At 43.1% G+C, this 25,108-nt stretch overlaps 3 protein-coding genes across 3 annotated transcripts in view; 2 read left to right on the top strand and 1 right to left on the bottom strand.

Annotated features, from left to right (window-relative positions):
• Window positions 1-9,371, top strand: part of bcl9l (bcl9 like) — a 30,348-nt gene extending 20,977 nt beyond the window's left edge. Inside the window, exons 4-9 of the mRNA XM_080507550.1 lie at window positions 2,535-2,657; window positions 3,048-3,225; window positions 3,325-3,409; window positions 3,736-6,124; window positions 6,224-6,478; window positions 7,487-9,371. Coding sequence (XP_080363676.1) covers window positions 2,535-2,657; window positions 3,048-3,225; window positions 3,325-3,409; window positions 3,736-6,124; window positions 6,224-6,478; window positions 7,487-8,673 — 4,217 coding nt within the window. The 3' untranslated portion in view covers window positions 8,674-9,371. The remainder of the gene's footprint in view (window positions 1-2,534; window positions 2,658-3,047; window positions 3,226-3,324; window positions 3,410-3,735; window positions 6,125-6,223; window positions 6,479-7,486) is intronic.
• Window positions 8,764-12,473, bottom strand: cxcr5 (chemokine (C-X-C motif) receptor 5; the record flags this gene model as incomplete). Its single annotated transcript, XM_080510984.1, has 2 exons — window positions 8,764-10,529; window positions 12,444-12,473. The coding sequence occupies 2 exons, from the start codon at window positions 12,471-12,473 to the stop codon at window positions 9,453-9,455; spliced, it is 1,107 nt and encodes a 368-aa protein (XP_080367110.1). The 3' UTR covers window positions 8,764-9,452.
• Window positions 12,474-14,656: 2,183 nt separating this feature from the next.
• Window positions 14,657-24,180, top strand: ddx6 (DEAD (Asp-Glu-Ala-Asp) box helicase 6). The gene is made up of 14 exons (XM_080513311.1): window positions 14,657-14,761; window positions 15,423-16,036; window positions 16,120-16,183; window positions 16,370-16,474; window positions 17,362-17,491; window positions 17,797-17,943; window positions 19,917-20,011; window positions 20,092-20,214; window positions 20,323-20,451; window positions 20,627-20,743; window positions 21,204-21,267; window positions 22,066-22,167; window positions 22,267-22,446; window positions 22,530-24,180. Exons 2-13 carry the CDS (start codon window positions 15,840-15,842, stop codon window positions 22,440-22,442), a joined length of 1,449 nt encoding a protein of 482 aa, XP_080369437.1. The 5' UTR covers window positions 14,657-14,761; window positions 15,423-15,839; the 3' UTR covers window positions 22,443-22,446; window positions 22,530-24,180.
• The last annotated feature ends 928 nt before the right edge of the window (window positions 24,181-25,108 follow it).

Raw genomic sequence — 25,108 nt, 5'->3', positions numbered from 1 at the left:
ATGACAGCAGAGTGTTTCAGAAAACTTGTGGACTTTCTATAAAATCCAACACACAGTAAAGTATCATCTCCTCTGATGATACCACAGTGACTTGCAGGCATTGCCTCAAACTGTCACTATACCCTCACACACCTAATCGTACTTACAGAAGTAGATTCTCGAGACTTGCTCTCCTTTTCGGGACAAAGAGTCCCGCGCACATATAAGCACATGCACAGAAAATCACATAGGTGTGGTCGTAATAGGAAAAAGTGGAGGCTGAAGGAGAAGGAAAGATTGTGTGGATCATTTCATAGTACAGCTTCTCTTGCAGCATGTGGCCTCCCCCTGCACACACACACACCCACGTATTTCTTTCTGTTCCTCCTTCAGTCTCATTCCCTGTGATTATTCCGCCCGTTGAGAAACAAATGTGCATTCCACCCATTTCTTTGAAATCACTCTGCCGCCAAATCTTGAAACCTGCAGTGGGTGAAAGACTGTCTGAACACGGCTCAATAGCTGCCTTTCTTAGATAAACCAGGAACCGCTGGTAACAAAAACAAGAGGTCAGCGCTTTGATACGGCCTCCGTGACAAGGCAGCAGTCCTCCCTCTGCTGGCTTTTCCTTTGTGTTGACAAAGCAATATCCTTCTTCACGGTATATTCACAAGAGTGTGTGTGTGTGTGTGTGTGTGTGTGTGTGTGTGTGTGTGTGTGTGTGTGTGTGTGTGTGTGTGTGTGTGTGTGTGTGTGTGTGTGTGTGTGTGTGTGTGTGTGTGTGTGTGTGTGTGTGTGTGTGTGTGTGTGTGTGTGTGTGTGTGTGTGTGTGTGTGTGTGTGCGCTCAGACTCGTCTGATGGTCTTTATGTAAAAGTGCTCAAAGATCCACAAAGTTGCTGAGAAGGAAGCAAACTTCGGGGGGGGGGGCGTTGATTTGTTTTATCAGTATAAATGTAGCTATCACAGGCATAATTAATCATTAATGATTTAAACTGAGAGCAAATGAAACCTGGTGTTGCGGTTATGGTTTGTTACACTACTGGAAACGGGCAGAAGGGGAGGAGCTTGTTTGTAAAAGTTTATTTTATCTGAAGTGGCTCAGACAAGAAGCTGATCTGTTCTTGTGTAGGACTCATTCAGTCCCGTTTTGATCAAGTGATATTGTGTCACTTTTGCTCTAAAACCTGTTTGGCATGCGAGTTTATGGTATATTTCTTTTCAGAATATTTGATTGACATCCCTATAGAATATATAACAACACATTGTTGCGAAATCCAATCAACACTGCCACCCAATGTACAACAGAGGCATTACATGGTTTTTATTTCATGTTTGGACGGCGTCCGACATCCACGTTCACACAGCTGTGTTTTCACCCACAACCTCAACATATCTAGAATACCAGGATTTTATAGTGCAGCAGACGTCAACAAACTAATCCTGAGACTTAAGAGGAAATACGGAGGTCAAACACACAAGTAACTACATCGTTGTCTTCTTACATTAACTATAACATTTATTAAGACATCAGTCGAATTGAATTTGCATACAATTCCTCAGGGCAGAAAGGATAAGTACCAAGTTGGATGTTTCCAATTGACATACAGGTTAGATAACTGAAAAGAGTGCTATGCAGAATTCCTGTCACAGAAAGTCGACGATTGGCTTACAATATATTGATGAATCAAAGTTGTTTCCTTTAAATCAGGATTAAAACTGAGAAGAAAGGATTTCTCTCCACACAGAACATGTCCCCTGACCAAATTAAGGCACTGCATTGATGATAATCAAATAAGGTTCTCAGACAAATTTGAAAAGCAAAGCAGCTCATCTTTGCTTAACTTTTAATATTCACATGACCTGAACTCACCGATAATGGTTCGCTCAACTCCAAAGATTACAACCTAATTGCCCCGAATCTCAAACTTCTGTTTCAACACTTTGGGATATTATCAAGAGGTTTCGGAGATCAGATCAGACACGTGACGCTTCCTGGAAGTGGAATTACATTGCAATCACATTTCTACTTATACAGGAAACTATTGCCGATATCCTGTAAGGCACAGCTACAAGGCTGCATTCGAGGAGATGAGTGTATCAAAGTGACAATGAAATCAAGACAAGTGTGTTTTCTGGTGTGTGAACACAAACGTGGAGGTGAAGGATTTTGACACTGACGACAACATTACTGAAAGACGTGTCGAAACACATTTTACCCATCGGATTTCATCCGACTGAAATATTCACTCGTGTGGCTTTGAAAATGTCACCTTTTCTTATTATGCACAGCTGGTTCATTTGCATTTAATTATGGGAAAAGTCTGAAATCTTGCCTTGATAACTTGATGGTGGCAGCGCCGGTGGTTAGCAGTGCTTTCAGTAGTGTTACCAGATCTTTTCATTATTTTTTTCATGTCCGTGCAAAGGTGAAAAGGCACCAACTTGTGTATCATCTTAGAATTCCTCCGTATTTGCTGAAAATGATATCAAAAAATTCATACTTCATACAATCTTGCACAAATTTTTTTTTGATTGATTGATTGTGTCCTCCAGAGGGTGTTATGCGCAGTAAGCGGCGCTGTGTTTTGGAGAAGAAACAACCATACAGTGGAGACGAGTGGTGCTCGGGACCGGACACCGAGGAAGATGAAGACAAGCCGCATACTGCAGCCCACCGTGAGTCTGTCTGCCCCCCACGGATCCGGGAGCGCGTGCTATCTGCCATTGTGCACATGTTGCACAAGCCTCACTAACAAAAGCATCATTGTGGCTACAGAACTGGTGGTCTCATGAATCCCATGGAGAAAAATCCCCGTCATTTCTCTGGTTCATTTTTATTGAAAGCTCCCGGTTAAAACTTAGTTTAGTGTTTGCAATGTTGGATTCTACGCGCACGTTTCTACACACAGATTCAAAGAGAAAATGTCACCTCAGTTTGCATTTTCCTAGTACCGAGTTGACTTGGCATGTGTTTTAGCTCCATCTAGTGTTTAAATGTGGGTAAATGGCTGGAAGTGAAATTAAAATCTGAAAAATGCTGCTTGTTTTTTGTTTTTTTTCCCAAAGGGGATCGAGGCCTGGCAGGGCCGATGCAGGCGCTGCCCGACCGCCTGTCTGCAGGACCCCTGTCTGAACCTGGAGGAGGCCCAGCAATGGGTTGCGGAGTGGGACCAGGGCTAAAACCAGAGCCAACGCAACCTTCACAACAAGTGGTGTATGTTTTCACAACCAGCCTCGCCAACAGGTGAGTAGGGTTTGCAGGTCTGCGAGGTAGACCTCCATTTACATTATAGATTCAGACGATCAAACAACAATATGTGTGGGTTTTTTCTGTATTTAACAGTGCTGCAGAGGCAGTGATGAAGGGGCAGAGTGATTCAATCCTCCTGTTTCACCAGCAAAATATCCAACACTCCAAGTTGGAGCAGGTCAGACAATTATATATTAATGTTTTTGCAAAACCTTATGAACTAAAGTGAATAAAGTGTTCGTCGCAGTAAGAAAACACAGACGCAGACAATTTGAGGGTCTATTCATGTGGTTCATTTTGTCCCGGGTACCTTTGGTGTCTGTTTTACGTTTCATTTATCAAGACTGCTATGAAAATGATGATTTGGCAAATAGACATACCTATGCATGATAGAACTACACCTCAGTACTGAAATTATGTATTGTGTAGCTTTTTTTTTTTTTTTTTAATTATTATTAAAATGTAAATGTTTTTAATATATCTTTCTTCTTTCATTTACACCAGGGCCACTCGTCAGGAAAGCTTTCCTCCAAGCTGTCTGAGAAGGTGACCTCCACCTGCTCGCCCCCCAAATCCCAAAGTGGAACTCCACGGCCGGCCTCGGCAGGAGTGGGCCCGTTGCATCCTGCGGGGACGCCATCATCAGCAACACACTCTGATAATGAAGCCTCCCAGACCAGACCTGGCAGGGCTTCCAGCAATAACAGCCTGGTCGCCCATCGGTCAGAGGGAGGGAGCGCGGCCACACCTGCAGGCCCAGACCCGGCAAGTGGAGACGGGGATGGTGCAGGGGCTGCCCCTCTCCCTGTCGCCATCGTTTCTCCCTCGGGGAGTCCCTCCATACTTTCCGCACATCTACAGAGTGACGCAGTCCAGAGATGTGGCCCCGGCAACACTGACGGCCTTTCCAAAGAGCAGCTGGAGCACAGGGAGCGCTCTTTACAGACGCTGAGAGACATCGAGAGACTGCTGCTGCGCAGTGGAGCAGGCGGAGGCCCCGGAGATGCTGTGGGCCCCAACAATAATGCGCCCAATAACTCATCCAACTTAACCAGTAACAATAACATTGATAGGAGTGGTATTCTTGAGGACACCGACAATGGTACTAATAACTCTGGAAACTGCAGTAGTGGTAATATATTATCAGCCTTGGCTCCGTTGGGAGGGATGAAAAAATATGAAGAGCCCCTCCAGTCTATAATTTCTCAAACGCAGTCCCTTGGCGGACCTGTGCTCGACAGCCCTCAAATGGACTCTCACCACAGCCTGCCACAGCATCCCCATCACCAGCTGTCTTCACCTGGGGACGACATGGGTCCTCTACTTGGACCAGAAGGGCTGACCCCAGAGCAGATGGCGTGGCGGAAACTTCAAGAGGAATATTACCAGGAGAAGAGACGGCAGCAGGAAATCCAACCCTCTACACATCCCCAGCACTTTAGAATGATGACTGAGATGGGCATGCACGGAGGCCCCATGATGGTGAGGGGACCTCCTCCTCCCTACCACAGCAAGCCCGCTGGGCAGCAGTGGGGTCCCGCCGGCATGATGGGAGGTGGAATGGGCGGCAATGAAAGAATGATCGACATGCACCAGGAGGGGCCTCGTGGCCCAAGGTTGTTAGGGCAGATTCAGAGAGGACAGCCGGTGGGTGGGGGTTTCCCTGGTAGTCCCGGGGGAGTGTTATCAATGGAAGGTCTGGGACCCCAAAGGCCAAACCGCCCCGGGATGATTTGGCTGGAAGACATGCCCAACAATATCAGTGGTGGAGCTCCCTTTCATGGCTGCTACCCCGGGGGACCGAATCAGCATGTGCAAGGTGACCCAGAGCATCTGTTGACGCGAGAGGAAATATTTCGCATCATGGAAAAACGGCACATGCAGGGCGTCTCCAGGTTTGAACTTGACAGGTTGGCGAAACAGCAGCAACAAGGCACCCTGGGTTCGAGACTTATGGATAATCTCGGAGCTCCAGATTTTCCCAATTTGGGAATGGGGCGAGGTCCACCCACCAGTAGAGGAGAACCGATGGAGTTTGCAGTTTCACGGGAGATCATGGGATCACCCGGCGGGGGTCCGCAAATAAGAGACTTGGTAGATCCGTCGTTGGGAAGTAATTTTGCAATGAACATGAATGTACCAATGAATGTTCAACAGCAGCAGCAGATGATACTATCTCAGAAGCTCCGGGGAGGTCAGGCTGCAGGTGGGCCTTTAGCTGAGATGTTTGGTTCTGGAGAAATTTCCCGAATCAGGACTTCACAAAATGGAAGAGGAGGGAATAAGGGAATGATCCCTGGACCTGACGGTCCCTTTCAGTTTCCCAATCAAGGACCCTTCTCTGGTGGCCAGGTAGACGGACCCTATCTTCAACAACCTGGCCCTGAGATGTTTGGGTCTGATCAGCAGGGCCCCAATCAAATGGGAGGTACACCGAGGCTGAGTCATATGCCGATGACTGCAGGCCTCAGGGGGGCAGACCTCGGTGCGAGGCATGCGTCTGACCTCTCGGTCAATGTCAACCCCATGACCTCTCCTTTAGTGCCTCCTCCTCATCAGCTCAAGTCTCCATCCCTCAATCAGGAGTCATCTCCTCTTCTCCCTTCCCCCTCGGCTCCGGGACTGAAGTCCCCGTCACAGATCTCCTCTGCCGGACACCACCCCCCTCCTCCCCCTGCTTCTGGTGCTGCGACTCCTTCTTCCATGAAATCTCCACAAATCATGGGGTCTTCCAACCTTGGATTGCACTCTCCATCTGCCTCTCCTGGACGACTCAAGTCACCAGCCATGGGCTCTCCCGGGTGGACATCCCCTAAAACAGCTCTTCCAAGTCCAGGCGGTCCACCCGGCGGGAAAGCGGTTGGAAATGGAGGAAGTAGTTCCACTGAAACAGGTAAACACCAAACAAAGTTCAAAGAGATTCCCGCACTTCCAATTCCAATCATCATTATCGTCTCCAAAAATGTATATTGTGTTTTAATGTTCTTCACAGGCCAGTCGCTTCCCCCCAGGAGTTCCAACTCCACTCCCATCAGCCAGCCAGGCTCTATGAATCCCAGCATGCCATTTACTTCATCTCCTGACGCCCCGCCGTCTCAGAATCCCTTATCGCTCATCATGTCCCAGATGTCCAAATACGCCATGCCAAGTTCCACACCCCTCTACCACGACGCAATCAAAACTATCGCTACTTCAGATGATGAGATGCTACCAGATCGACCGCTTCTATCTGCCGTCAGCATCGGAGGTATGAAAACAAATGTGACTGCGGCGGGCAGGGAAATGGCCTACAACTGTACAGGAGACGGATAAAATGTAATTTAATAAGAATTTGCATAAAATAAGAAAATATAGTGATTGTTAACAGAGGCTAAGATTGAAAAATCAAGACTAGATTGTGAAAAAGTCTAAAACAGGAAATATTGAAACACAAGCAATAAATCTCAATATTACAGGAGAAGATGTCTATTTCGAGCCAATATTAAAGCAATCTATTGAACTCTTGTAGAAAACAACATTGAAACCATGTCCTCATCGAAAGCATGAAATTACATCTCGAGATGTTTCTTAAAATTGTCCAAGGAAGATGCTTGTCTCATATGAGCTGGCAGGTTGTACTTCTATTTTTTTTTTTAATATTTGGTAGGTTGAGCATTTCCGCTCCATAAAACTCAAAAGTTCATATCGGAGCCGATTGAGCCGAGCAGTCTGGTGTGGTGTGAAGGAACAAGGCTGTTTAATGCTTTAGAAACGATACCAGAACTTCAAAACATGATAACATGTTATAACATGACCTCTTTAGATTTTGTGAATCTTCTTTCTGCAGCATTTTGGGCTAATTGCAGCCCATCAGTGCACATTTTAGGGACACTGGTGCAAAGTGTGTTGCAATAGTCCAGAACTGCATCAGTCACTGAGAGTAACTGTTTAATTGCAGAAATATTAAATCATGTGGAAGATAGCAACCACAACAATAATAATGATGAAGTTCGTGTAAAGGTAAACGACGGCACCCAGTTTCACTGATGACTTATTTGATCGAGTCAGACTTTCTACTTTCTTTATGCCACTTTTGAAGATTTGTCTTCTTTGATCTTGAGTATGCTTCGGTGATATTGTGACAACAGGAGAGTAAGATTGAAATGTATGGATTCTGTTTATAAATTCTGTGTTCTATTAAGCCTTCAATCGGTTACTCGTGTGCTACAAGATGTGTCATTGCTTTGTTCTCATGTCTGCTTTGTTTCATCACCAGGAAACATGGTGAATCCCCAGACATCACAGATGCTCGTCTCCCACGGCCCGATGGGACCCCACAGTGATCCACAAAGCCCGATGGGTATTGTAAGCCAAGGTCAGCAGCACCTGTCCCATGACACCTCAGGATCGGTACTTTCTTCCCCAAACCAAATGGGCATGCCAGCCATGAATTCTGCCATGATGGGAGGAGACGGACCTGAGGGAATGGGGCCCTGTAATGTCTCGCCTCAGAATCAGATGGGTGGTTTTCCACGTATGCAGCCGCCGCCGCACGGGCCCATGCACTCGCCTATCGGAGGAATGCCGCAGAATTTCCCCCAGTCCAACGAGGACATTCTGCCGCATCAGCAGTTGCACCTGCTGAGCAAAGGCCACCCTCACCAACGCCCCCCTCACCCCTCGGACTCATTCGCCTCTCTTCCCATGGGGGATGGGCCGGACCTGAGTGAAGTCATACGGCCCACTCACACGGGGATTCCCGAGTTCGATCTCTCCCGCATCATTCCCGCTGAGAAACCCAGTAGCACCCTTCAGTATTTCCCCAAGAGCGAGCCACATCAGAACCCACATCAGGGGCCGCCGTCCCAGCACCACACCCCACAGCAGCTCCTCAAACAGCTGTCCTCGTCCGGCCCCCCGCACGGCGGCGGGCCCTCATCCAACCCTCATTTAGCAAGCCTGCAGAACATGATGGCCGAGCAACAGCTGCCACCCCACACGTCGCACGGTGTAATACGCCAAAGCATGGGCATTCCTCAGGGGGGCTCCAGGGGTATGGTTTCAGGAGGGGGCATGGGTCCCATGTGCCCCCCTGGACATATGATGGGGAGGACAGGCTTGGTGCCCCAGCAGCAGCTTCAACAGCAACAGGCCATGATGAACAGCAGCCTCATGCACCATCCTTCCAGCCCGTACTCCGGCATGATGCCCTCTCAGCAGCACCCACACAACCTGATGGCTCAGCAGAATCTTATGATGATGCAGGCTAAACAGCGAAGCCTGTCCATGCCAGGGGAGCCCTTCGGACCTCAGGGCCCTCTGATGTCCCCGCAGGGTCCCGTGATGGGTCCGTCCCACCCGCAGTCTGGCATGATGGGCCCGCAGTCTCTCAGACAGCGAGGAATGTCTCTGGACAGTCCTATTGGTTACGGGCCTGGTGGTATGACCAACATGCCATTCTGATCCAGCTTAATAAACAAAACCACAAAAACAGAGTTCAGTAGGTTAACTTCCCATTGTGTCCAAAGTTTTTCATTACCGTTATTCTTGTAGTTGTTTGAAGAAAAAAAAAAAAAAAAAAAAGAATTGTAAAATAAGTAAATAAATCAGTGAGAATCTCCAAACTTTGGATTACATCTGATTTAAAAAAAAAAAAAAAAAAAATTAAAAAAAGAAAGAAATTAAAAAGCACTGTAACACTGTTCAATGACAAATTTGAAGCCATTTTCTAAAATGCTGTATAATGTGTATATTGGGGGGGGAAACATGTTTATTTGTTGTGGGAACAGCGTGGCGGTCAGGAGAGGAGTGCCTCAAATTTCTATTTGTTTTAATACCATTGATTTATTTTCTCCAACTACCAAACTGTTGTGCAAAAGAAATTATATAAATATAATATATACTTGCTGTATATAAGATGCAATTTGTGATTGTTTGCAGTTGTACTGTATAACTGTGTTTTAATAGAAGTCTAAAATAGAAGATTAAGGACCTCTAATATGTTTGATTATTGTGTTGTCGATTTTTCTGTTCTTTCATAACACCCGACAGTGGGACTCGGTTGCTGTACAACATGTGAAATCTTTATTTAATTCTGTCAGCAATATCTGCAAAGCAAGCAAATACAAATCAAGGCCAACTTTTTTTTTCATTGACTGGGTAAATAAAACATTTTAAATGCAATTAAAAGGTATCAGCTGGTAGTATATGATGGCAGTGGGTGAAACGCTGCAGGAGAGTCATCAGCAGACGACGGTGCTGACCGACGTCGCTCCGTCGGTGGTCGACGCTCGACTGTGACCCTGCGCTCGGACGAGAGGCAGACAAATCCGCCTGCAGCCCAGTTTACAGAGCAGCTGTATCAGCTCGTTGCGAAAGCGCACCCCAACAAAGGCGTAGAGGAAAGGGTTCAGGCAGCAGTGTGAGATACCCAGGCTCTCGGTCACGTCCAGCACCGGCTGCAACAAGAGGAAGGAGTCACAGCTTTCGTAGGCGACGACGCCCAGGTCCGCCAGAGTTTTCACCAGCAGGGTGACGTTGTACGGCAGCCAGCAGAAGCAGAACACCAGAGTCACGAGTAAAGCCACTCGGACGGCGCCTTTCTTCATTTGGCTCTTTTGACTTTTGCACAGAGTGAACGCCAGTGCTGTGTAGCAGTAGCTCATAATGGCCAGGGGGAGGAAAAAGCACACGTGGTGTAACACTCTTTTGGTCAAAACCCAGTTGTGTGCATGCAGACCGTGGCTGTAGTAGGAACAATCGGTCGTGGATGAGTTGGCGTCGTCCCTCAGGGAAAGGAAGACGGCGTTCGGCACCGACAGGCCCAAACAGACGAGCCACAGCGCGACGCACGTCAGGTGCACGACTCTCGGCCGTCGACTTTGCATACTCGGGATTGCGTGAACGATGGCCAAATAGCGGTCAAATCCAATGCAGGCTATGAGAAAACTCCCACAGGTGAGGTTGAGGTTTTTTAACAGGCCCACCATCTTGCAGAGGAACTCCCCAAACAGCCAGCCGGTGGCACCTCCCATCACGTCGAAGGGCAGAGCGAGGAGGAGCAGGAGGTCGGCCAGGGCCAGGTGCAGGAGGTAAAGCTCCGTGATGCGCAGCTGGCGCCGGCGCGTCAGGAGCACTGTGATCATCAGGCCATTACCCACCACGCCCAGGACCAAGATCAGGCTGTAAAACACGGGCTGGAACACCTTATAGAAGTTCTGCAGGCCCGGGCCGTCCAGACAGACGGTGCCACTCTCATAAGGGTATGTGGTGTAGTTGTCATAAAGGTCTGGCCAGTAGTCGCTTCCTTCACTGTCTACCTGCATAAAACAAAGAAAATAACCATTCACATGGTCATAATTGAGGAATCAAAGGTATTTTTGCGTATATACATATAACGGGATTAAATTGTCAGGTTTATATGAATTCTTGCAGAATGTTCCATCCTTTTACGAGGTCCTAGTGACGCGTAATGGGGATGTTTTGATCGCCCGCACCGCTTTTTTCTCAAGTTATTCAACTGGAAACACTGAGCAGTGCAGATCGTTTTCACTTCCCCTTCATTGGAGAAGAGATCTTTTTAGAAGCAAATATGCCAGAACATTTCTCTCTGGTTAGATATGAATTAAAACAGACATTTCTCCCGATCAGAAACTTAATTGGTGAAGTCAAAGACGGTAAAAACCTCAAACCGCAACGTGGACAAGATGGAATAAACAGAAAAAACTAAACGTCTCAATTTAAGGTCTTGATTTTTTTTAAAACCAAGCATTTTTTTTGTATAAAATGTTTTGGTTTTTTTTAGCACTATTTGTAATCACTCTGCTCCTTGCAATAGAAATGTTTCCGCATTCTTATTACAAGCATTGACTGAATACATGTTTTTTCAGTTACAGTGCAGATATTGAAATATTGTGCATTTCAGTATAAAATAATTAGCTCAAACTAAGGCTTATTTATTTATTTCTTATTTCTTATTTTTCTATTTTATTTTTGCACATCCCTTAAGAATCGAGTTACGCAGGACACCAGTGATGCAAGAGAAACAAAACATAAAGAAGTAATACAAATTTTTATTGTAACCAGTAATTATTTTATATTTTAATCTTTTTTATTTTGAAGCACAACAATGTTTTATACAATATTAAGTCGTCACTTTATCCATTCTGTGATATGACTCCCAAAATTGAAACATGTTCGTTTTTCAAATTAGTTCTCACACTACTCCTTTCAAAGACACCCAAACCTCTTAAATTATAATACTTTTCTCTCAACTTAAAAACGTTTTGAATATCTGTGGAAGACTTTTGTTTTTCACTGGAATAACGATTCCTAATGTTTTTAAGCATACAATAGCTATAAATTTTAACATGCAAGATTCTATAAATAGTTTATTAATGGTTTTGCGATAGGAAGCTTTATTTATTATTCTATATATATTTTTTAGAAATAATATTTTTTTTCTAGAGTTTAATATGTGTTCTGTATGTATTTGTATTGCATGTTTCAAACGATTTTAATGATTTCATGAAGCAAATCATGAGTACAGTAGTTGAATTTCATAATGGTGTTATATCACATTTTATATTGATAACCTCACCAGGAGGGTTGGATTTTTACTTTTTGATGGAAGTAAGCAAAAATATACATGCATTTTTACATTTAATTTACATTTAAGGTAACAGGAAAGAATTCTCAAACCCCCTAATTTAAGACATTTTTAAGATGCGTTACAAATGATTCACAGGTTGAAGAAATGCTAAATATCATAACCCTGCTTGAAATACCTTTTAATTTGATTGTCTTCACATTTGGTGTTGCTCCAGGCATATTCGAAACAATTTTAATTCACTATAAAATCACATTTATCGAAATGAAATCCCTTTGGAAAAAAGTGCAACTAAGCAAAATGGCTGTATTTCACATTTGAAAATGAAAAAGTATAAATTGGCGGTTAGATTCTCGCCAGTGAACATAAGCTTTGTAATTGTTATTTTAAATAGATTTAAGCAAGAAAAAAAAATATGGTCACATTATAAGGGGTTACAAACTTTAACTTTAGAATGACAGACATAGAATCATCAGCATTAAGCTACACTTTTTACATTTTAAATTGTGAAATTTAACTAGAACGTGCAAATAAAGTTAAAAGGAAACGTGTGCAGACTTCTGCCTGTCTGTGACATTTATTCATCTACAGTAGAGAAATACAGTTGAATCTAAACCGCGTTTACCTCAAAGGAAAAAGGCTGCAAGTCATCCATGCTTTGTAAATCTTGAGTGAGTGTCTCAGCCAGCTGTGGTGAAATGTGTCCAGACTTCCTGTTAGTGCTTACTCTTCTATGTTTGCTGATTTGTTTTTTGTTTTTTTGGAGGAATAACACGGGCTCCTATGTGGTTATCACATTAGGGCAGCAATGCAAGTAACTTAGCAACTGTACTGTACTGGGTGTACTTTATATTCCTCCAGCAATGATATTATTAAGAAAAAATGGCAAATGTTATTATCCAGTTTCAATATTTCAGACTTATTGGTAAAACGTTGCTATTTCTGAGACAAATAAGTTTTGATGGATGAATTGAATGATGAGCTCCTAAAAAAAAGGCCGTAACCCCCCCAAACTGTTGTCACAAAACTGTTCCATGCCTCACTGAGTATCTATATTTAGATTTCACATCAGTCTTTTATAAAACAAGTAATTCATGCGTAGAGCAGTGGATCAAACATATGGCTCCTGGTCCAAATTCAGGCAGTTAATCTGGTGCAGAAAGTGTTTGTCAACAGAGCATGCGCAAAACACATCAAGCATTTGCCATTTTCATTTGAAAACGTCTAAATACAGCCGACATGAAAGCACACAAATACATTACCATTTTTTTTTTACTAAAAGTGTATAAAACAAGGTAAACGTAGCCACTAAGAGTCAAACCTTTTTAAATATGATTTGCAGACATAACACACCACTAAAGAATCCACATGTGGTTAATTTTTTTTTACTTCTGTGAGAGTCTAGAAATCATCATATTTGGCTTCTGTGGTTGTTTCATCTTTGACAGTGTTTCTATTGATGAATAGTTGCTGTTAATCACATCGTTTGGCTTAACAGCCATGAAATCTATCAGATTGTTTTGTATTATCACACGACCGTGACTACAACTAAACCCACGACACAAGACCTCAGAATAAAGATGTGGCCTCAAATCCACCCAATCTCAGGCTTCTTTTCACTAAAACTAAGAAAGTTGTTATTCTTTGTAGGTTTATGTGCTCTCATTTTTACCTGTCGATAAAACAAGGTTCTTAATCTAAAATTAGTGTGCACATATTGAGGTTATTATGAAATATTATTGCCACTGAACAAGTGGGTTTGTAAGGTAAATCTTCAAATGTAGAAATAGAATCATTAAAAATATAGAGCTTACATTCAAGCATGTGGGAACAAATATGCAAATATTGTGGAAATGTGAATGTGGAAGTAAGTACTGTGCTTGGAGCACAGATGACAAGATGCATCTCCACACAAGTGTGACCAAATAATAAGCTATTATAAGTTTAAATAGCAAGAGGACTCACAAGCTCCGATCAGAACAGTACATTTGATGGCATATAGAATAGCAAAGTATATCACGACAATGCAGTATATCATGATTACAATATGCATATCGCAATGAAGTATGTTCCTGTGCATCGCGCATTCATACTTGGAAATAGCAGTTTTAAACATGAAATTGAAGCTGGATTGATCCGGATTAATTCACAAAACAATATGTTGAATAAATAATACATTAAAATTCATAGATAGCAATAAATGTGATATGCATGTCAGGACAAATTATGTTTCCAGGCACTGCACATTCATGCTTTGATGACCAAAATGACAAATATGAGCTTGATCAGGATCGATTCAGTTGACAGCAAATAACTGTCTGCCAGAGAAGGGAAAAAAGATAAAAGAATTTTTTTTATATATATGTATATATATATAGCTATCTATATATATATATATCAACAATCATACGCGCTTGATACCGTTAAATATCGTTATCGTGTTACCCAATGACGTCATCGCATATCACAATATTTACCAATCTTTTCAAGGTTGAGCAAGCCTGTGCTCAGAAAGCACCAACACACTAAAGATGTGCCCTTTGTTAAATGCATTCCACCACTAGTAAGTCAATTCCAGGCTTCACGAATCATTTTATGACTCCTAAAATTAAAACAAAAAAACAATACAAATATTAAGAAGTAGTGCAAACACAATTAAATGCCAAATGATTTCATGTTTGAAACCCGCACACGGTCGAAATCATTTAAAACGTTAACGGACGCAGTTGCGGTGTATTTATTCGTTAAAATGTGCATTTTTGGTGACCAGGGGTCGAGGGTAAAAGCGTTGATTTGAACTGGAATCAGCTGATTCTCCGGACGGGGGCGGGTTAAATACGGCTGGAAGCCATCTTGAACGAGACTCGTTCGTAGTCAGCTAAAACAAAATTGAGTACACCTTACAAACACCGCATACGGAACCTGTTATTCAAGTAAACCCAGGTAAATACACACACGCACGCATCCGAATGGCCTCCGCTCACAAGCAGCATCTTTTTCTGCGCACTTTAATGTTGCGTGGCGGGTTTGTAGTCTTCTGTTCGACTGTTGGTGTCATATCGCCGTCGCTGGGTAGCTTGTGTTAGCCTGTGTTAGCCGGTCTCCATTTGGACGGGTTATCTCGTGCTCGTCGGTATATTTGCTGTTAGTTTTGTTTATTGGCGTTGCAGCCCGTGTCTGTTAACGTAACCCTGGTCTCCGTAGTTTCGGGAGCCGAAATGAAATCGTCTTATTTATTGCGCCAGCTGAAGTCACGTTAGCATGACGCTGGTTACGTCGTTGAGTGGCTATAAAAGCTAGCTCGCCTCGGTTTTCCTCTGCGCGTACGCGGTTCACTTGTGTGCTTATAAAATCATTTTATTTAGTGGACACACTCTTCTCAGTCCCGTTAACTCAATTTGCTCAACGATGCGGTTTCATTGTCAACGGAGCTAACCTGTTAGCCGTGTGTGGGCTAACTCTTGACATTAGGCCTCGCCTCCTCCTGTTAACTATTCACGTTATCACGGAGAATCATAATTTGTGAAATATTCCCAACGTGCTAATTCTCTATCGGCTCTTTTTGTTTTGACATATGTATATATCTTGTGTCGTCTGTTTCTAGGGTTGGACAAAAGTGAGGAAGCGGCTCAGTGATGGCGAGCTGAACCGTCGGCCTAAGCCTGCTGTATCGCCCTCCAGATAACGTTGGCAGGTTAAATCTATGTTAAGCCCTCGTTTAATTTCCATGTATAGACGTCTTACAAAAGCAGAAAAAAGGAATTTGTTTCTCGACACTTGATGTCCCAGCAGGAATATTTGCTGCGTAGCTAATCATTGACAATTTAAGTTTAGCTAATATTTAACAAAAAGAAAAAAAAAATAGATATTATATATATATATATTGAGAGAGAGAGAGAGAGGGGGGGAGGAAAGGAGGGCAAACCTGAGTTTTGAGAGGTCCCAGCAGTGTGGGCTGGCTGAATCAAGACACTGTTGGAAGGTTTCATAAAAGAAACGGGGAAAGTGACACAATATAAACATGAGCACCGCCAGGACAGAGAATCCAGTGATTATGGGCCTGGCCACTCAAAATGGACAGCTCAGAGGCTCTGTGAAGCCTGCAGGGGCCCCGGGTGGAGGCGGCGGGGGCCTTCAACAGCAGCCGTTTAACCAGATGAAAGGCACAATCAACAACGGAAACTCCCAGCCGGCCCTGACTCCAAACGCTGTCATTAAGTGAGTGGTGATTCACCTGAAGATGCACACATTTTGATAGACTTGCTTTCCATTTTGCTCATAAGAAATGTGCTTCTCCACAGGCCTGGAGATGACTGGAAGAAAAATTTAAAATTGCCCCCAAAGGACATGAGGATGAGAACTTCGGTGGGTATATGATGATCTGACTTGAAATGTTTTTTTTTTTTTTTTGTATGCGTGTGTGGCCCCTCATAATATTGTCAATTAACTACTCAATGTGAGCCTGTGTGTTGTGAATTGTTTTCCCTGTCTTGTAAATTCCCCACAGCGGTTTACATTTTAATAAGATTTCCGTAATTGCTCTGATTCCAGGATGTGACTGCAACTAAAGGCAATGAGTTTGAGGATTATTGCTTGAAGAGGGAGCTACTCATGGGAATTTTCGAGATGGGCTGGGAGAAGCCGTCTCCAATCCAGGTACTTTCAGCCACACCTGTCATTTGTTTTCTTTTACAAGAACAATATTGTTTGTCTTTCAGGAAGTACTAGCCCTTAATTATAGATTTGTGTGTAATTAAAAATGAATATAGTTACACTAACATTGACTTTACTGTCTCCACAAATTTAGTATTGTAAAACTGACATGTCAAACTGCTGCACAATGAAACATTTGTCATGTGACCTTGGATGTTATATGAATAGCACCTATAAATAAAACGGATTATTTATCATGACTTGGCAACGGTATGTTTGAGCTATCAAAATGCTTTACATTGTATTTTTCTGTCTTTAGAAGTGCAAGTCTTCGATCATGTTTCATATTCGTTTAGCCTTAAATGTGAGGGTTTCTTCAAGAATGGAATCAGATTTGCAAGTCTTCAGTTAATGTAACTAATAAAGAAGCAAGCAGTTGCACTTGAAGTTTAAAACTATTTATAGCCGAGCTTGCAGGATGGCTCCAGGGCACCGTAGCATTTCTGGCTCTGCCACTGTGGCCCTGACCGAAATGTCTCAACAACTTTTAGACTTGCTGCTATGATTTATTACAATCATGGTGTGTGGAAATTTGATTTGTTTGACTATATTGAGCCTCCACCCTTTATTGTTAGTTTTTTTTTTTGACACTATTTTGAGATCTTTTGGATTGGATATTTCCTTTCAAGTATTTCAACAATCTTTGGAATCTCGTTGACATTTAGAATGTCGCTAGTTTCGCCTTGCTACTGTTGACTTGTTTTCAAACCTCTTGCCAGTTACATTGCACTGTTTGGCATCAGTTGGCGAAGGTTGCAGACCCGCTTTTTCTCACATTCTGGCAGAGTGTTTATGCTTGAAATGCTCATTTGTTGTGGCTTTGTGTGCAGGAGGAAAGCATTCCCATTGCGCTGTCTGGAAGGGATATTTTGGCCAGAGCCAAGAATGGCACGGGAAAGAGTGGAGCCTACCTCATTCCCTTACTTGAACGCATTGACCTGAAGAGGGACTGCATACAAGGTTAGAGAGCCCGTTTTCTACATTTTCACTCGCTAAATTGATGCCGATCAAAACTTGATCAGCACGGGACTTTTTATTATTTCTAGGTGAGTATTTAGAGCCAGTCTCTGTTGGCACCACATGTCACACTTCAGCTGAAAGCCCTTTGTGTGGAACGGTGTTGCAGTTCAGCCATCCAATTGTTGTGACTTCATTGTTTTAGTGGTTTAGAAAGAGTTTATTCACGAGATCAAGCTGGCTCCTGCTTATTTCATTGCAGAATCACAATGTTTTAAAACCAGCATTTTTTTTTTCTTTCCCTCCAGCTGTGGTCATTGTACCCACCAGAGAGTTGGCTCTGCAAGTAAGCCAAATATGTATCCAGGTCAGCAAACACATGGGCGGAGTGAAAGTAATGGCAACCACAGGTGGAACCAACCTCCGTGACGACATCATGAGACTCGATGAAACGGGTAATCTCCACTTACCACAAATTGTTCTGCCATTGTGTTTTCTCGAGACCAGTTTCAATAGATGGCAACAATGAAGATGCCCATGTAGACATGCCTTAAAGTTTTTTTTAATGTCTCACCTATCAAAGACTCAGACATTGGCCTTTAATTGGCACACATTCTCTTCCAGATTGAGTTTCAGTATTGCGCCATGCCTGCCAAATGCAGGATGTCATTTCTGTACATGCTTTTCAGATGCAAAAGAAACTCCTCTACCCCCAAGACTTTAGGTAGATCAAGACGGTCTCTTGTAAATGTGGTGCCAAATCTCACTCAAACTCTGTCATGCTGTATACAAACATGTCGTGGCTATGTGGCCTTTCAGCGTCTGCAAAGCTGCTTTCCCTCTGACAACGGCTTTTGGCAACATTCATCTCTGTGTGCCAATGATGCAATGAGCCAACTGTGGCACCATGCCTGAGGTTTGCGACCCCGGCTTCAGGTGGACCTTAATCAACCCTCAAAGGGAAATCATGTGGTCTGCTGTTGTTGAATTGTTGAGACTCTCTGCGACGGTTAAACTAAAAGCCGCAAGAACAGATGGGTAGATGGCTCAAGAGATATTTTACATGTGCTGTTGCAACTTATAAGCTGATTAATTGTGATGGAACCTTATTCAGTGTAAAGTGAAGAAAAAATAATTTGTGCGGAGTTGTTTCATGGCTATGATTTTAAGTAGCCTCCTTCTTCTGTTAGTTTCTCTGTACTGACAAATGTGTTTAACTTTAATTTTAATTCTCAAGCACCAAATCCAACGGCCATTTCAAGGCACTTTTACAGAGAACAATTTGACATCAGGCAGAGGAGATGGAAAGGAAAAATTTCGTTTTAACTAGGAGAAATGTTCAAAACCAGACTGGGGTTGGGCAATATGATAACGAGGTATCTGCGGTATCTAAAAATGGCAATGGTTCGGTTTCATTAGTCATCAAAATAAATCTGCTGACACATACTGGTGAGTATAGTTTCTTTAATGCCTAAATGAGTGTCCAACACCTATGAATGTCTGAGTTTTCAATTTAATACCATTACAGTTTAGGAGCCTATAATGTTGCTCTGTTAATTATTGGGGCCTTTTCACACGGCTGGCAGTGGATGACTGAGGTGTACAAAAAGCAAGTCGACCTCAAATATAAAAAGTCATGAACAGAGCAGTGTTTCCCTGAGATGCGTCTACATGTGCCTGAACACAATAACCGATATAGAAGATGAATGTTGACCACACCAACTTGCGAATTGATTTTTCACCATCTTTGTGTAGAAACTGCCATTGTTTTATTTGGTATGGATGCTTCATACCCAGGTTTCACACGCTTCAATAACATGTATGAGGACGGAGGTTGACCTTGGTTTTGTCTCTTCATAAACTCTAGTAGAACTGGACATTTCATGTTCTATTGTTGTGCAGTAAAATATTTCACCTTATGCGATATAACGAGAGATTTGTTTGAAAAAGTAAATGATATGGACCTAAGTGACTTTTAATTAGTGACTGTAACGTACTATCCAAATGTGGATACTGCAGAACCAGACTTGAAGGTGGAGAATTTCTGCCGTTCCAGTCGGGGAGTAGCCGAGGATAGATGCAGGGCAAAATAAAAAAGACATAAATCCACAGATTAAATATATAAAATATCCAAACATTTGACTATAACAAATCCAAGATTTTTTTTCATTTAAGTTAATGGAATGCAGTATTTGCTTCAAGTATCATGAAAACTCCCCTGCGACATGTTGTAACTGGATCATGTATGCCACGAGTGTCTCCAGATCGCTGTCTGCTGGGTAGACGGCTACATTGTTGGCAGGCAAAGCTGTTGACAATTGGAAGTGTGCAAACTAATCCAAACATGTTCTGTGGCTGAGTGAAGGGTGCCAGGAAGTGGTACATCTTTCTTACATTGGCTGCATTTCTTTTCACTCTCTAAACACAGTACATGTGATCATTGCGACTCCTGGAAGGATCCTCGACCTCATAAAGAAAGGAGTGGCCAAAGTCAATCAAGTGCAGATGATTGTTCTGGATGAAGTGAGTTCAACAGCGTTGTGGTCACAAACGCGGCTCCTCGTGTATATTCGGTTGTGGTAAATTGTCTTTCTGCTCGACAGGCTGACAAACTCCTGTCTCAGGACTTTGTGGTGATGATGGAGGAGATTCTGGGCTTCCTCCCCAAACAGAGGCAGATCTTGCTCTATTCTGCAACCTTCCCCCTCAGTGTGCAGAAGTTTATGGTAGGTTTGTTTTTTTTGTGCTTGTTCAAGGACTTCACATTTCCCCGAGGAATGTCTTCTGCTAAATGTGGCACAATGTGAACATAAACGTTTGACTTCCATTTTCAGAATGCGCACCTGCAGAAACCCTACGAGATCAACCTAATGGAGGAGCTTACACTGAAGGGCGTGACTCAATATTATGCTTATGTAACTGAAAGGCAAAAAGTCCATTGCCTTAACACCTTGTTTTCCAGGGTGAGTGTTTCCTCTGCTTCTTGCTCACATTTATCTACATTAAGAGTCAAGCCAACTTGACTGCAGGCTTTTAATTCTAAATGTGGATGGAGACACTAATCTAAAGTGTTTTTTACAAAGCCACTGTGAAAACATTCAAAACACAGAATTAACCGGTGTCTATTTGTTTTTCCAGCTCCAGATCAACCAGTCTATTATCTTCTGCAACTCCTCTCAGAGAGTGGAGCTCCTTGCCAAGAAGATCTCGCAGCTTGGATATTCATGTTTCTACATTCACGCCAAGATGAGACAGGTGGGCTCCTGAAACCATGTTTACCATTTTGTACAACTGGTTGTACTGGTTGGTGACTGACGTGTGCAGCACAGCTGTTGCTGTGTTTGCATTGTTGAGCTGTTCCTGTTTGGGATTTGATGTGCTGCTGCAGTTCACACCACCGCTCTATTTCTGGAGTGAACCACTTCTGCCAGCTTCTTTCACCTCAATGAGTAATGGTACACTTGACTCTGGGATGAAGTGTAATAAGATTCTGTACTGTACCTTATTGCAGTTTTTTTTTCCAACTTGGCCTGAAGACATAAAATGTGTTTTGTGGAGTGAGTTTGTTGTGAAAGGGAAACGATACAAACGGTGGTAGAATGACTTGACCCCAACATTGACCGGCACACATGAAGTTTGTGATATTCTTGTGCGACGTCTTCATCAAAGCAGTGTTGTTTGTATTCATGCGACGTTTCTCTGCTTTGCTCTCCAGGAACATCGCAACCGTGTGTTCCACGACTTCAGAAATGGCCTCTGCCGGAATCTTGTCTGCACTGGTAAGTGACAAACTTTCACCAGCAGCAGAAAAGAAGCTCTTGTGAGCTTTTTTTTTTTTTTTTTTTTTTAAGTCAACCGCAAATGGAAATAAAATCTTTCAGGTGATGTTTATAAACAAAAGGTGTTCAACCATGAACCCACAAATGCAAAATTAAATGCATTTTAATGTAACGCCCAGAAATATGTTGATATATGAAGGTTATGAAAGATCCAAATCCAGCACCATCTTCTGGCATTGAAACTCGGTTGACTATACATTGGAATGACTTTGTGTAGAAGTAACGGACTTAATGACGTCAAACCAGACTTGTTTAGATTTTTTTTTTAATGAAGTCATTCCCATATTTTCTAAACCTACAACAAAATAGATGCATATAAAGAATGTATTTCCACTAATACTATCTATATTCATATCTCTTGTAAATGTATAAATCTATTTTTTTTTAATATACATGTACACAAAATTAATTTATATTTACACACATAATGTGCATCGAGTTTAGCATGTCTGGAAAGTGAAGGAAAGAAGTGAATCTTTTATTTTCTGAAAAATCAGTCAAGGTTTTTTAACTTTTACAGAGTACATTTCTGAGCTCGTTTCCTGTGAAAGCACAAAGGATGTTAGTCAAAGCCTACTTTTAGCTAATTTTATTCAGAGAGTTTGAAGTGAAACTGTCATTTCTCCCCAGACTTTGTTTGAAAGTCAATTTTCCCTTTTTAAGTGCGTCTGTTTGTGTGAGCGACCACTTTTCTTTGAGTGTCCCCGTATCGGTCTGATCTCCGTCTGTCGTCTGCAGACCTCTTCACAAGAGGAATTGACATTCAAGCTGTGAATGTTGTGATCAACTTTGATTTCCCCAAGCTGGGAGAAACGTACCTTCATCGCATTGGTCGATCCGGTAAGGGTTCAAAACATTCCCGTTTTTTTTTTTTCTAAGTGCGTTTATCGGTTTTCTTCAGTGTAAAAACTTTTTTTCTTTCTTTCTTTTAATTCCCAGGCCGCTTTGGACACCTGGGTCTCGCCATCAACCTCATCACATATGACGATCGCTTCAACCTGAAAGGGATTGAGGAGCAGCTTGGAACAGAGATCAAGCCGATCCCCGGCATCATCGACAAGAGCCTATATGTGGCGGAGTACCACAGCGAGAGTGGAGAAGAAGTCAAGCCATGAGCCAGTAAGTCTGTACACATTGTAACGCACATCAAAGTAGATTACTCGACTTGAAATCATTCTAAATCGCCTTTTCTTTCTTTCCAGAGAAGTCCATCCTTCGCTCCCCAGTTCTATCCTTTTCTCATCCCCCCCCCCCCCCCCCCCCCGCCCACCGTCTTGGAATTATTTTTTCCCCTCCCTTTTTTTAATGTACAGTTTCTGTCAGTCTTACTTTTTGGGATGCCACCATTAGGATTGTGTTTCGATGGACGATTTGGAAGAACTCATCTGCCTTTCCGTAAGGCCTGTGCTGCACCACCGCACACCGAAGACACGAGCACCGCGAGGAAAGCATGGGACCAAGTCGAGAAAACAAGAAAAAGATCAATGCACATTGTGATGATTCATATCCACCACCAACGCAAAGCCAGTCTCAACAGACCCAGATGTGACACCCTCCATCCTCCACTCTTTATTTTGGAAATTTTAACCGATTTGTATCAAGTGCCTTAACAAGCAGTTAGTCGTTCTAAAGTAATAACCCTGCATCACCCTCCATCTCGCTCGTGTCACACACACACACACACATCCATATTCACCGAATTGAAAAATTTGTTACGCTAATTTAATGTCTGACCAAATGGGTGAATTCATCGCTGTTTTTTGGTTGGGTCATCCATCTGCAAGGAAAACAGAGAAAAATTTGGAGGAAGGCTGGTCTGAAATGTTTTTTTTTTTTTTTGTTTTGTTTTTTTTTTGGTTGGTTTTTCTTCCCGCTGGCTTGGCTGAACTTGAGTCTGGCTGATAAATGAGGACAAACTTGGATTTTTCCATGGACAGTGATGCTGGATTTTTCTCCAAGACGCAGCCAGACTGTCCACTTGCTTGTGAAGAAGCGTTGTGCTTCTTAGAGACCCAGAACCTTTCCTCCCGTCTTCAGCAGCAGAACACTAAAGATTGAGAAGCAGCCTTGCAACACCGCGAGTCATGAGGATTCCTGTTTTGGTGGAGTTTACTAGGAGAGAGAGAGCGCTTATATTTTTTTTCTTCCCTCTTTTTGTTGTCCCGTGTTTCACCTTCCTACGGATGGCCATACTTGCTTCAGCGAGACGTGCAGCACGACATGCGCGCTGCACCTTTCACCTTGTGTATATACCTTCATTTTAAGATTGTTTTAAAACAAGTTCAAAAGCTGGCTGACAAACTGAAAAGCTGCCTGCCCCTTCTCTCTTGTTAGCACTGGAGTTCTCTTCCTCCGCGGCCAGTTGGTTTGGTCTCTAATATTGGCCTGTGACTTTATTTATAATTTTAGAAATTGTAGAATTTATTAGGAGCTGAAAACAATTTGTTCCTGGGGCGTTTTCACTGATAATCTTTTATTCCCCCCTTCAAATTTGATGGCGAGTGCAATTCTCTAAAGATGCACTTAAAGCGGGATCGTTTAAACCCTCCCCCCCCTCCCCCTCCTGCTACCAGTGTTAACAAGCGGTCGAGTCCAGACAAATGGCTTTTTTTAAGCTTGTGCATTTGAGTAATGAATTCTTTGTTGTCACCAGCCTTAACTTGTGAAACGGACTCTTGAGGCACTCTTAAGATCTCCAGTAATAACGAGTGCCGGCGTTGGAAGAGAAATAATGTTTTATCCTGTAGTACTACTTGCTGCAGTGCAGCTGAATTGGCAGATAATTTGTTTTGGGGGAGGTACTAGCTGTTACGTTGATTTATGCCCTTGTTAAGCACAGCTACATTACTTCCTGATGCTGGGGTGGGTTGGGGGGGTATTTTCCTCTTTTTGAAGAATGTTGGCCGAATGCATCACAATGAACGATCTGACCTAAAATGTAGCAGAAATTCATTCTCTGTGCATCCTGTTGTGAAAGGAGAAGAGGGTGGGGGGGGTGGGGGAGCAGCAAACGGAAGACGCTTCTCTTAAAAACACAACCTGAGCGGGTTTGGACTGCACTTAACAGAGCGATGGGTTCAGGCCACGGCACAGGCCGCACTGCTTCTCCTGCACTCATCACGCCCAGACCAGAGCACCACAGGGCAGCGCCCAGGGGGAGCGCAAATGAAGGATTACAGCTAAAATCAGCTTAAAAAAAAAAGAGACATTAGGGCACCTCAGCTGGCAGAGTTCTTGTGTGTGTATCTGCCCTTTACTGCTTTATGGGGTTGTTTTTTTTTTTTTGGGGTGGGGGGGGGGGGGGGTGTTTGTGGGATACTTGTGTTTTTTTGGGTTGCGTTTATATGCAACAACCTCATTTTGCACGAAGGTTCGCTGATCGTCGTCTGTCAGCCGGAGCCTTCTTGCACGCGAGGTTCCCTCTCTACTGTGGTGAGATGCTCTCCTGTTGGAATCATTGAGAGGTACAGTCGCACATTCGAGCTCAATTTAAAAAGTTATCTTTCATTAGGCGACCTCCGGATTTCTCATTGGTTACGACTGATCCCTGTTCTCATGCGCGTCCTGAAACTACTTGCACATCTTATTTGATAATCAGGCTGTTGTGGCTTTTTTCTTTTTTTTTTTTTTGGTGGGGAGGGGGGGGGGCGTATTATTTATTAAAAAAAAAATTTAAATTGAGCATTAGTTGGATGAACAGGGATCCAAATGCAGGCACATGGCGGCTGTCTGTTTTCTTGTCGGCCCACTGGCAGTAACGGCTACAGCTGAAGGAGAGAAC

The sequence above is a fragment of the Blennius ocellaris genome, assembly GCF_963422515.1.
Source record: "Blennius ocellaris genome assembly, chromosome: 2".
In the NCBI taxonomy this organism is placed as follows: domain Eukaryota; kingdom Metazoa; phylum Chordata; class Actinopteri; order Blenniiformes; family Blenniidae; genus Blennius; species Blennius ocellaris.
Note: the sequence above shows the minus strand (reverse complement) of the source record. Positions and strands in the feature narration are given on the sequence as shown.